The sequence below is a fragment of the Babylonia areolata genome, chromosome 6 (genome assembly GCF_041734735.1).
Source record: "Babylonia areolata isolate BAREFJ2019XMU chromosome 6, ASM4173473v1, whole genome shotgun sequence".
In the NCBI taxonomy this organism is placed as follows: Eukaryota; Metazoa; Mollusca; class Gastropoda; order Neogastropoda; family Buccinidae; genus Babylonia; species Babylonia areolata.
In genome coordinates this window covers 16,016,251-16,029,932 of record NC_134881.1, presented here as the reverse complement: position 1 = coordinate 16,029,932, position 13,682 = coordinate 16,016,251, and the positions used below count along the sequence as shown (strand labels likewise).

Here is a 13,682-nt window from a genome sequence, read left to right as displayed (position 1 = left end):
TGTTCTCCACAAGTGTGGACATCCAAGCTGTCTGCATGTCATGTGGTTCTTCAACTCTCTGTTCTCCACAAGTGTGGACATCCAAGCTGTCTTCATGTCATGTGGTACTTCAACTCTCTGTTCTCCACAAGTGTGGACATCCAAGCTGTCTGCATGTCATGTGGTTCTTCAACTCTCTGTTCTCTACAAGTGTGGACATCCAAGCTGTCTGCACGTGACGGGGGTTCTTCAACTCTCTGTTCTCCACGAGTGTGTACATCCAAGCTGTCTTCATGTCATGTGGTTCTTCAACTCTCTGTTCTCTACAAGTGTGGACATCCAAGCTGTCTGCACGTGACGGGGGTTCTTCAACTCTGTTCTCCACAAGTGTGGACATCCAAGCTGTCTGCATGCGACGGGGGTTCTTCAACTCTCTGTTCTCCACAAGTGTGGACATCCAAGCTGTCTGCATGTCATGTGGTTCTTCAACTCTCTGTTCTCCACGAGTGTGTACATCCAAGCTGTCTTCATGTCATGTGGTTCTTCAACTCTCTGTTCTCTACAAGTGTGGACATCCAAGCTGTCTGCACGTGACGGGGGTTCTTCAACTCTCTGTTCTCCACGAGTGTGTACATCCAAGCTGTCTTCATGTCATGTGGTTCTTCAACTCTCTGTTCTCTACAAGTGTGGACATCCAAGCTGTCTGCACGTGACGGGGGTTCTTCAACTCTGTTCTCCACAAGTGTGGACATCCAAGCTGTCTGCATGCGACGGGGGTTCTTCAACTCTCTGTTCTCCACAAGTGTGGACATCCAAGCTGTCTGCATGTCATGTGGTTCTTCAACTCTCTGTTCTCTATGTCATGTGGTTCTTCAACTCTCTGTTCTCCACGAGTGTGGACATCCAAGCTGTCTGCATGTCATGTGGTTCTTCAACTCTCTGTTCTCCACAAGTGTGGACATCCAAGCTGTCTGCATGTCATGTGGTTCTTCAACTCTCTGTTCTCCACGAGTGTGGACATCCAAGCTGTCTTCATGTCATGTGGTTCTTCAACTCTCTGTTCTCTACAAGTGTGGACATCCAAGCTGTCTGCACGTGACGGGGGTTCTTCAACTCTCTGTTCTCCACGAGTGTGTACATCCAAGCTGTCTTCATGTCATGTGGTTCTTCAACTCTCTGTTCTCCACGAGTGTGGACATCCAAGCTGTCTGCATGTCATGTGGTTCTTCAACTCTCTGTTCTCCACAAGTGTGGACATCCAAGCTGTCTGCACGTGACGGGGGTTCTTCAACTCTCTGTTCTCCACGAGTGTGGACATCCAAGCTGTCTGCATGTCATGTGGTTCTTCAACTCTCTGTTCTCCACGAGTGTGGACATCCAAGCTGTCTGCATGTGACGAGGGTTCTTCAACTCTCTGTTCTCCACGAGTGTGTACATCCAAGCTGTCTTCATGTGACGGGGGTTCATCAACTCTCTGTTCTCCACAAGTGTGGACATCCAAGCTGTCTGCATGTCATGTGGTTCTTCAACTCTCTGTTCTCCACGAGTGTGGAGGGTTCTTCACCTGACGGTCCAGTACACTCATCACTGACTTCACCAGCAGAGCAACCTGTCACTGCTGTTCAGCTTTCTGTGCTAAAGCGACACGTCAGTCAGACCCACACGTCTTCAGCGGGAATGCTGACGTCAGACCCTGACAAACTGTGCAGCTGTTCCCACCTCACACCCCGGGAAAACAAAAACCCAACTTATTCTGTTTTTGTATTTTGTATTTTGATTTTCTTTTTATCACAACAGATTTCTCTGTGTGAAATTCGGGCTGCTCTCCCCAGGGACAGCGCGTCGCCACACTACAACGCCACCCATTTTTTGGTATTTTTTTTCCTGCGTGCAGTTTTATTTGTTTTTCCTATCAAAGTGGTTATTTTTTTTACAGAATTTTGCCAGGAACTACCCTTTTGTTGCCGTGGGTTCTTTTACGTGCGCTAAGTGCATGCTGCAAACGGGACCTCGGTTTATCGTCTCATTCGAATGACTAGCGTCCAGACCACCACTCAAGGTCTAGTGGAGGGGGAGAAAATATCGGCGGCTGAGCCGTGATTCGAACCAGCGCGCTGAGATTCTCTCGCTTCCTAGGCGGACGCATTACCTCTAGGCCATCACTCCACTATTCACCATTCACAACCCACTCCAGCTTTTGTCGTCAGAAAGCGTGGTGTGGGAGGGGGCAGTGTTGAAGAAATCTCTTTTCCCTCACTCTATTCAGCTGTTCTCAATGCAGTAACAAGAAGGTAACTTAAAACGCTTTTAAGACATACAAGACCACGTGGATAATTTTAGTACACACACACACACAAAAAAAAAAAATCATAAAAATGAAATGCATAATGTAAAGCATGGCTTAATGCATTATAACTTTTCTTTGAAAGAAGACATTCTGTACATAAATCTTAAAACCGACCGATTAAAGTCAGTGGAACATATTGTGTTTCATTTTCATACACTTTGGCCCATCTTTGTTCAAACGCTCTCTGCTCCCTCCCATCCTCTGTCTTTCCCTCTCTCTCTCTCCGTTTTTTGAAGTGAGTCCTGTGAAATATTACATGCATCCATCTATGTTTAAATTTACGTTACTGGTGGCTGCAGAAAACAGAACAACCGTGATGAATGTTGCTAACTTTGTGCATAAAGCTCTAGACATTAGGAAACAGAATTTAAGTTTTTGATTCTTTCCTTACATGCATTGTTTACTCCACTTGCAAAGGGCCAAGGCCTATAGAATTAAACCATCTTGAATCTTGAATCTCCGTTTTTCCATCTGTTTGTGTTCACTGACACACAAAATAAGCAAGCATTGATGAAAGCTGTAAATACAGCGCTGCTTGAAAGAACACAGTGTATCACCATGTCCAGTCTGTCTGTTACTGAAGATGGCATTCACCTTCATGGTTTTATAAACCACAAACACAGCAGTGCATTCTGCGTTTAGATATTACGGAATAAAATACAGTTTAAGGATTAAAAGCAGCAAAACAAACACAAAACCTCGTGTCAACACAAGAACCTATGGTGAACGTTCTTTCTTCTTTGCTGCTCCTCAGATCTGAAACAACCTTCCTCATCATATCCGTGCATCCGATTCTGTCTCTGCATTTCGCTTATCACTAAAAACTCTTCTTTTTTTTTTTTAAACCTGTAAGCACCCTCAGCTTCCTTCTTTTCTAACACCGTCCATGTCAGCTAACTTTGGATGCATGGAGAGTGGGAGAGAGAGAGTAGGGGGAGGGAGGGGTTTTGAGAAAGAGTGGTCATGAATGATTTATGTAATTTGTAATATTTTTCTTTCATGTAAAGCGCCCTGAACTGTTGGAGAGAAAGGGCGTTATACAAATGTACATTATTACAATTATTATTATTATTATTATCATTATTATTATTATTATTATCATTATTATTATCAAAACCATGCATATTGCTCTAAAATTTCGTAGACAGATTCTTTGCATACTGTACAGAACACTGCATGTTGGTATCAGATGACAAAGTCAGAACATTATGAAGTTGTGTCTCTGGTGGTAAAAAAAGAAGAAGAAAGAAAAAAATCAGTTCACATGACTGTCTGTCCAAAGCATGGCTTCTGTCTCAGGTGTTGACATAGACGTTGTAAGAATCCAAATGCTGCTGAAGCACCTCATAGATGAACCGGTACTGCGTCTGAACAAACACAGCAACAGGAATTGAATAAGTAAATGACATACGAACGGAACAAAAAAGAAACAACAAAAAAGAAACATGTACAAAACTATACAGGTAAATGGAGAAGTAAACATCGTTTGTAAGATTGGACATAGACACATAGCTTTGTTTCTCTCACAACCTTTCACTGTGTATATCACACTGCCTGATGGACCATAGGTCAGGACACAACTCTGTTCACTGTGCCCCTAGTAGCGGCCCTGACCACCGTCATACTCTTCTCTCCTCCAGACAAACCCACTTTAAGTGTTATCAGAGCAGGGATATAAAAACGCTAAGCATTGCGTTAATTTAACCTTGATATCGTAGTCATCGTCGTCTAGCGTTTAGCAGTACCTGACGTTGCGTCACAATGCAAGATCATCGCGTCCTTACAAAAACAGTTAAGACAGAAAGAAAGAAAGATAGAAAGAAAGAAAGAAGGACAGACAGAAAGAAGAAGAAATCGTTTCAAGCGACTTTAATATTTTTTCATTGCATAGGATACACTAAACCCAACACAAATCACTGACCACAGAAGTGATGGCTTCAGGACGCACGGTGTGCACGTGCCGAACAGCCAGGTAGACGTCAACATCACCGTCATACGTCACACGGCTGATGACGTCCCACAGGGCACACAGTACTCCGCTCTTGGCCACACCGTCACTGACATCACACAACAAGCAGGATGCATAACGGCACAAAGAAGTTGCATAGATATGAATTCGTTGTTCTGAAATGTTGAAACAAAAGAACTGTCGATCGTGTATACAAATAGTTGTGTAGTCTCACCATCTGTGCTGTAGATTTTTTACAGGCTTAAGACGCATTAATGAGAAGAAAAAACCCCAACAACTTAGGATCAAAGTACATCCAGAAAGATATAAGCTTCCTGGATAAGACAAAGACATGATCATGGCGTGGCAATTTTCCCCAAACTGAGAAGTGTATTATTCTCTCTTTAAATATTCTACAACATCAAAATATATATTACAACAGTTTCAGTTGAAGGATTATGTCGTTTTATCAAAACAATTCACATACAAGATATACTAAGCAATTGCTTTGTAAAGTGGTGATGAAAGGTTATTAAGTCAAAATGCCAGAGAAAAAATAAAGACTTTCTCGATGATATAGTTAAAAAGAATCGATTTTATCCTTGCTTGCAGATCATATCAGAAGTGCAATTCTTCATTAAACAATGCATAATTTGTGCACTTATTGTCATGCGCTATCTAATGAGCATATTCTTTTTTCAGTGCCCCTTTTTAATTTCGTTTTATGTGTGGCAGGCCTATTGACATTTGTGCGAAGAAAACTTGTGTCACTTTTTATCACCAAGAACATCTCAATGTTGTGAATGCTACTATTCGATCTGGAATAAGTAGACTTTTAACTGAAATCAATTATGTTTTGGAATTGCAAACACACAAACGTTATCACGAATTTCGCATCATCCATTTTATTTAGTGCATCCTTAATATTTTCTGTCTTAGTTGTACCAAATATGGCTCAGTTAGGTTTTATTTAGCTACAGAAGACTTGAACAACAGTGAAGTTGGTGGCTTACATGCACTGAACGATGACTGGCCCCTTCGTGGGTTGTCTGTGTGACGTGTGCAGAATGTCCAGGAGACGGAGGAGGTCTGGAACGTTGTCGGCAACTTCCCCTGTCCACGCCTGGTAGTGCAGCACACTGACCTCACGGCTCTGGTCCTGGAGAGACACAGTCACCCTGTGACATGGCGCTGAGGAAACACGTTACCTGCTCACGTTACTCTGTGTCCTACAGGGCCCCAGACTTTGAAGGAACACATTAACTGCTCACGTTACTCTATGTCCTACAGGGCCCCAGACTTTGAAGGAACACATTAACTGCTCACGTTACTCTGTGTCCTACAGGGCCCCAGACTTTGAAGGAACACATTAACTGCTCACGTTACACTATGTCCTACAGGGCCCGAGACGCTGAGAAAACACATTAACTACTCACGTTACTCTGCGTCCGGCAGGGCCCAAGACACTTTGGAAACTGCTCACGTCACTCTATGTCCTACAGGTCGATGAAACACATCAACTGCTCACGTCACTCTATGTCCTACAGGTCGATGAAACACATCAACTGCTCCTGTTACTCTGTGTCCAACAGGGCCCCAGACGTTGAGAAAACACATTAACTACTCACGTTACTCTGTGTCCAACAGGACCCCAGACGTTGAGGGAACACATTAACTGCTCACGTTACTCTGTGTCCAACAGGGCCCCAGACGCTGAGAAAACACATTAACTACTCACGTTACTCTGTGTCCAACAGGACCCCAGACGTTGAGGGAACACATTAACTGCTCACGTTACTCTGTGTCCTATAGGGTCCCAGACGTTGAGGGAACACATTAACTGCTCCTGTTACTCTATGTCCTACAGGGCCCCAGACGTTGAGGGAACACATTAACTGCTCACGTTACTCTGTGTCCTATAGGGCCCCAGACGTTGAGGGAACACATCAACTGCTCACGTTACTCTGTGTCCTACAGGGCCTCACAGACGCTGAGAAAACACATTAACTGCTCACGTTACTCTGTGTCCAACAGGGCCCCAGACGCTGAGAAAACACATTAACTACTCACGTTACTCTGTGTCCAACAGGACCCCAGACGTTGAGGGAACACATTAACTGCTCACGTTACTCTGTGTCCAACAGGGCCCCAGACGTTGAGGGAACACATTAACTGCTCCTGTTACTCTATGTCCTACAGGGCCCCAGACGTTGAGGGAACACATTAACTGCTCACGTTACTCTGTGTCCTATAGGGCCCCAGACGTTGAGGGAACACATCAACTGCTCACGTTACTCTGTGTCCTACAGGGCCTCACAGACGCTGAGAAAACACATTAACTGCTCACGTTACTCTGTGTCCAACACGGCCCCAGACACTTTGGAAACACATTAACTGCTCACGTCTCTGTATGTCCTACAGGTCGATGAAACACATTAACTGCTCACGTCACTCTATATCCTATAGGGCCCCAGACGTTGAGGGAACACATTAACTGCTCACGTTACTCTGTGTCCTATAGGGCCCCAGATGTTGAAGGAACACATTAACTGCTCACGTTACTCTGTGTCCTATAGGGCCCCAGACGTTGAAGGAACACATTAACTGCTCACGTTACTCTGCGTCCAACAGGGCCCCAGACATTTTGGAAACTGCTCACGTCACTCTATGTCCTACAGGTCGATGAAACACATCAACTGCTCCTGTTACTCTGTGTCCTACAGGGCCCCAGACGCTGAGAAAACACATTAACTACTCACGTTACTCTGTGTCCAACAGGACCCCAGACGTTGAGGGAACACATTAACTACTCACGTTACTCTGTGTCCTATAGGGTCTCAGACGTTGAGGGAACACATTAACTGCTCCTGTTACTCTATGTCCTACAGGGCCCCAGACGTTGAAGGAACACATTAACTGCTCACGTTACTCTGTGTCCTATAGGGCCCCAGACGTTGAGGGAACACATTAAATGCTCACGTTACTCTCTGTCCTACAGGGCCGGAGACACAGGAAACACATTAACTGCTCCTATTACTCTGTGTCCTACAGGGCCTCACAGACGCTGAGAAAACACATTAACTGCTCCTGTTACTCTGTGTCCAACAGGACCCCAGACGTTGAGGGAACACATTAACTGCTCACGCTACTCTATGTCCTACAGGGCCCCGGACACTGAGGAAACACATTAACTGCTCACGTTACTCTGTGTCCTACAGGACCCCAGACGTTGAGGGAACACATTAACTGTTCACATTACTCTTTGTACCACAGGGCCCAAGACGCTAAGAAAACACATTAACTGCTCACTTCACTCTATGTCCTAGAGGTCGATGAAACACATTAACTGCTCACTTCACTCTATGTCCTAGAGGTCGATGAAACACATTAACTGCTCATGTCACTCTATGTCGAACAGGTCGAGGAAACACATGAATTGCTCACCTTACTTTATGTCCTACAGGTCAATCAAACACATTAACTTCTCACGTTACTGTATGTCCTACAGGTCGATCAAACACATTAACTGCTCACGTCACTCTGTGTTCTACAGGTCGATCAAACACATTAATTTCTCATGTTACTGTATGTCCTACAGGTCGATGAAACTCATTATCTGCTCACCTCACTCTATGTCCTGCAAGGCCCCAGACCCACACAACAGCTACGATTAGCACAGCATCTTACTACATGCTGACAAGGTGAAGGAAAAAATGGCCCCAACAGCCCCTACCTGTTTCTTCATCTCCACGCTGTAAGCGCACAAACTGTCCCCCAGTGAAGACACAGACCTAAAGCTGATGGTGTAGTGACCACAGGTCAATGGTGGGCCCTTGGGGACTGGCCAGTAGCCACACATGTCCTGAAGAGTTCAGGTACATGTCTTACCGGTGAGTTTTTACAGTGCACAGCGTATTTCGACATAGAGTATTACCTGGTGTCCCTCCACCTGACCCATACAGTATACCTGGTGTCCCTCCACCTGACTAATACAGTATACCTGGTGTCCCTCCACCTGACTAATACAGTATACCTGGTGTCCCTCCACCTGACTAATACAGTATACCCGGTGCCCCCCCCCCCCCACCTGACTAATACAGTATACCTGGTGTCCCTACACCTGACTAATACAGTATACCTGGTGTCCCTCCACCTGACCCATACAGTATACCTGGTGTCCCTCCACCTGACTAATACAGTATACCTGGTGCCCCCCCCCCCCCCCGCCTGACTAATACAGTATACCTGGTGTCCCTCCACCTGACTAATACAGTATACCTGGTGTCCCTCCACCTGACCAATACAGTATACCTGGTGTCCCTCCACCTGACTAATACAGTATACCTGGTGTCCCTCCACCTGACCCATACGGTATACCTGGTGTCCCTCCACCTGACCAATACAGTATACCTGGTGTCCCTCCACCTGACTAATACAGTATACCTGGTGTCCCTCCACCTGACCCATACAGTATACCTGGTGTCTCTCCACCTGACTAATACAGTATACCTGGTGTCCCTCCACCTGACCCACACAGTATACCCGGTGTCCCTCCACCTGACCAATACATTATACCTGGTGTCTCTCCACCTGACTAATACAGTATACCTGCTGTCCCTCCACCTGACCCATACAGTATACCTGGTGTCCCTCCACCTGACTAATACAGTATACCTGCTGTCCCTCCACCTGACCCATACAGTATACCTGGTGTCCCTCCACCTGACCCATACAGTATACCTGCTGTCCCTCCACCTGACCCATACAGTATACCTGCTGTCCCTCCACCTGACTAATACAGTATACCTGCTGTCCCTCCACCTGACCCATACAGTATACCTGGTGTCCCTCCACCTGACTAATACAGTATACCTGGTGTCCCTCCACCTGACTAATACAGTATACCTGGTGTCCCTCCACCTGACCCATACAGTATACCTGCTGTCCTTCCACCTGACCCACACAGTATACCTGGTGTCCCTCCACCTGACCCATACAGTATACCTCGTGTCCCTCCACCTGACTAATACAGTATACCTGGTGTCCCTCCACCTGACTAATACAGTATACCTGGTGTCCCTCCACCTGACCCATACAGTATACCTGGTGTCCCTCCACCTGACCCATACAGTATACCTGGTGTCCCTCCACCTGACTAATACAGTATACCTGGTGTCCCTCCACCTGACTAATACAGTATACCTGGTGTCCCTCCACCTGACTAATACAGTATACCTGGTGTCCCTCCACCTGACCCATACAGTATACCTGGTGTCCCTCCACCTGACTAATACAGTATACCTGGTGTCCCTCCACCTGACTAATACAGTATACCTGGTGTCCCTCCACCTGACTAATACAGTATACCTGCTGTCCCTCCACCTGACCCATACAGTATACCTGGTGTCCCTCCACCTAATACAGTATGCCTGGTGTCCCTCCACCTGACCCATACAGTATACCTGCTGTCCCTCCACCTGACTAATACAGTATACCTGGTGTCCCTCCACCTGACCCACACAGTATATCTGGTGTCCCTCCACCTGACCCATACAGTATACCTGGTGTCCCTCCACCTGACTAATACAGTATACCTGGTGTCCCTCCACCTGACTAATACATTATACCTGGTGTCCCTCCACCTGACCCACACAGTATACCTGCTGTCCCTCCACCTGACTAATACAGTATACCTAGTGTCCCTCCACCTGACTAATACAGTATACCTGGTGTCCCTCCACCTGACCCACACAGTATACCTGGTGTCCCTCCACCTGACTAATACAGTATACCTGGTGTCCCTCCACCTGACTAATACAGTATACCTGGTGTCCCTCCACCTGACTAATACAGTATACCTGGTGTCCCTCCACCTGACCCACACAGTATACCTGGTGTCCCTCCACCTGACTAATACAGTATACCTGGTGCCCCTCCACCTGACTAATACGGTATACCTGGTGTCCCTCCACCTGACCCACACAGTATACCTGGTGTCCCTCCACCTGACTAATACAGTATACCTGGTGCCCCTCCACCTGACTAATACGGTATACCTGGTGTCCCTCCACCTGACCCATACAGTATACCTGGTGTCCCTCCACCTGACCCATACAGTATACCTGGTGTCCCTCCACCTGACTAATACAGTATACCTGGTGCCCCTCCACCTGACCCATACAGTATACCTGGTGTCCCTCCACCTGACTAATACAGTATACCTGGTGTCCCTCCACCTGACCCATACAGTATACCTGGTGTCCCTCCACCTGACTAATACAGTATACCTGCTGTCCCTCCACCTGACCCATACAGTATACCTGGTGTCCCTCCACCTGACCCATACAGTATACCTGCTGTCCCTCCACCTGACCCATACAGTATACCTGCTGTCCCTCCACCTGACTAATACAGTATACCTGCTGTCCCTCCACCTGACCCATACAGTATACCTGGTGTCCCTCCACCTGACTAATACAGTATACCTGGTGTCCCTCCACCTGACCCATACAGTATACCTGGTGTCCCTCCACCTGACCCATACAGTATACCTGCTGTCCTTCCACCTGACCCACACAGTATACCTGGTGTCCCTCCACCTGACCCATACAGTATACCTGGTGTCCCTCCACCTGACTAATACAGTATACCTGGTGTCCCTCCACCTGAATAATACAGTATACCTGGTGTCCCTCCACCTGACCCATACAGTATACCTGGTGTCCCTCCACCTGACCCATACAGTATACCTGGTGTCCCTCCACCTGACTAATACAGTATACCTGGTGTCCCTCCACCTGACCCATACAGTAAACCTGGTGTCCCTCCACCTGACCCACACAGTATATCTGGTGTCCCTCCACCTGACCCATACAGTATACCTGGTGTCCCTCCACCTGACTAATACAGTATACCTGGTGTCCCTCCACCTGACTAATACATTATACCTGGTGTCCCTCCACCTGACCCACACAGTATACCTGCTGTCCCTCCACCTGACTAATACAGTATACCTGGTGTCCCTCCACCTGACCCATACAGTATACCTGGTGTCCCTCCACCTGACCCATACAGTATACCTGGTGTCCCTCCACCTGACTAATATAGTATACCTGGTGTCCCTCCACCTGACTAATACAGTATACCTGGTGTCCCTCCACCTGACTAATACAGTATACCTGGTGTCCCTCCACCTGACTAATACAGTATACCTGGTGTCCCTCCACCTGACTAATACAGTATACCTGGTGTCCCTCCACCTGACCCACACAGTATACCTGGTGTCCCTCCACCTGACTAATACAGTATACCTGGTGTCCCTCCACCTGACTAATACAGTATACCTGGTGTCCCTCCACCTGACCCACACAGTATACCAGGTGTCCCTCCACCTGACTAATACAGTATACCTGGTGTCCCTCCACCTGACTAATACAGTATACCTTGTGTCCCCCCACCTGACCCATACAGTATACCTGGTGTCCCTCCACCTGACTAATACAGTATACCTGGTGTCCCTCCACCTGACCCATACAGTATACCTGGTGTCCCTCTACTTGACTAATACAGTATACCTGGTGTCCCTCCACCTGACTAATACAGTATACCTAGTGTCCCTCCACCTGACCCATACAGTATACCTGGTGTCCCTCTACTTGACTAATACAGTATACCTGGTGTCCCTCCACCTGACCCACACAGTATACCTGGTGTCCCTCCACCTGACTAATACAGTATACCTGGTGTCCCTCCACCTGACCCACACAGTATACCAGGTGTCCCTCCACCTGACCAATACAGTATACCTGGTGTCCCTCCACCTGACCCACACAGTATACCTGGTGTCCCTCCACCTGACTAATACAGTATACCTGGTATCCCTCCACCTGACCCACACAGTATACCTGGTGTCCCTCCACCTGACTAATACAGTATACCTGGTGTCCCTCCACCTGACCCACACAGTATACCTGGTGTCCCTCCACCTGACTAATACAGTATACCTGGTGTCCCTCCACCTGACTAATACAGTATACCTGGTGTCCCTCCACCTGACTAATACAGTATACCTGGTGTCCCTCCACCTGACTAATACAGTATACCTGGTGTCCCTCCACCTGACCCACACAGTATACCTGGTGTCCCTCCACCTAATACAGTATACCTGGTGCCCCTCCACCTGACTAATACAGTATACCTGGTGCCTCTCCACCTGACTAATACAGTATACCTGTTGTCCCTCCACCTGACTAATACAGTATACCTGGTGTCCCTCCACCTGACTAATACAGTATACCTGGTGTCCCTCCACCTGACTAATACAGTATACCTGGTGTCCCTCCACCTGACTAATACAGTATACCTGGTGTCCCTCCACCTGACTAATACAGTATACCTGGTGTCCCTCCACCTGACTAATACAGTATACCTGGCGTCCCTCCACCTGACCGAGCGAGACAATGGTGCTGACGTCCCAGCTGTCCACTAGTCTCCACAAGTCCATCACGGTGTCCGCTAGCGGCAGCTGGGTCACTATTCTGCCCCGTTCTGATAGGAACGTCTGTGGAAGTACAGAGACACGTAGAGGTAGGTGATGTTGGCAAAACGTTCTCGTCTTCATTATTTAGGGCATGCAACACACATTTGTGGCACATCTCTTGGAAAGATGTTCACCTTATTTAGGGATCGAGTTTGGATTTGGAGCAAAACCTTTAAGGCCTTGGCTGGATCTTTAAGCTGATTTATAAAAAGAATAGTGGGTCTTAGCAGTGCGTGTTGATACAACTACATTGGTTCTCTGTAAGTAATTAATCGAATGTGTGTTCATTACTTAGATATGTATTTTATACATTTAATCTTAATACAGTTTAACCTACAATGTAGTTGTTTTGGACAGAAACTTTGATCCAAATTCTCTGCTTGAAATGGGACACCTTTTGACATATTTTTGATCGAAGAACAGCTCTGCTTTATGACTCCCCATGAATTATCATAAAGTATGAAATCTGCTTTATGTGGAGGGAGGGAAAAAGAGAACGGTGATTTTAACGGAAGCGAACAATACCTGGTATTGATTGATTGATTAATATCGATTTTTATATGGCGCCTATCCTCGGTCGGTAACCAAGCTCTAAGCCCTTTAAAAACACGGTGTCATTTACACAACAGGATGCCTACCTGGGTAGAGCCCGACTGACGGCTGCCACTGGGCACTCATTATTCGTTTCCTGTGTCATTCAATCAGATTTCAGGCACGCACACATACACACTCAGACAAACACATAACAGTTAACATTTCACGTGTATGACCGTTTTGTTTATTTACCCCGCCATGTAGGTAGCCATACTCCGTTTTCGGGGGGTGTGAGTGCTGGGTATGTTCTTGTTTCCATAACCCACCGAAAGCTG

General features: G+C 46.8%; 1 protein-coding gene across 4 annotated transcripts in view; it reads right to left on the bottom strand.

Annotated features, from left to right (window-relative positions):
* Window positions 1-306: 306 nt before the first annotated feature.
* The window catches only part of LOC143282781 (uncharacterized), a 61,402-nt gene continuing 48,026 nt past the window's right edge, over window positions 307-13,682 (bottom strand). For 3 of the 4 annotated variants that reach the window (XR_013055301.1, XR_013055302.1, XR_013055303.1), the window contains 6 exons: window positions 12,703-12,834; window positions 8,008-8,136; window positions 5,288-5,433; window positions 4,248-4,383; window positions 1,544-3,693; window positions 307-1,389 (listed from right to left, as the gene is read on the bottom strand). Coding sequence is in view for 1 of the 4 variants with exons in the window: in XM_076588547.1 (XP_076444662.1) it covers window positions 3,622-3,693; window positions 4,248-4,383; window positions 5,288-5,433; window positions 8,008-8,136; window positions 12,703-12,834 (615 nt within the window). In the remaining 3 variants the exon portion in view is untranslated. Of the gene's footprint in view, window positions 1,390-1,427; window positions 3,694-4,247; window positions 4,384-5,287; window positions 5,434-8,007; window positions 8,137-12,702; window positions 12,835-13,682 lie in introns of those variants that run through there. The other variant, XM_076588547.1, reaches the window with a different exon arrangement.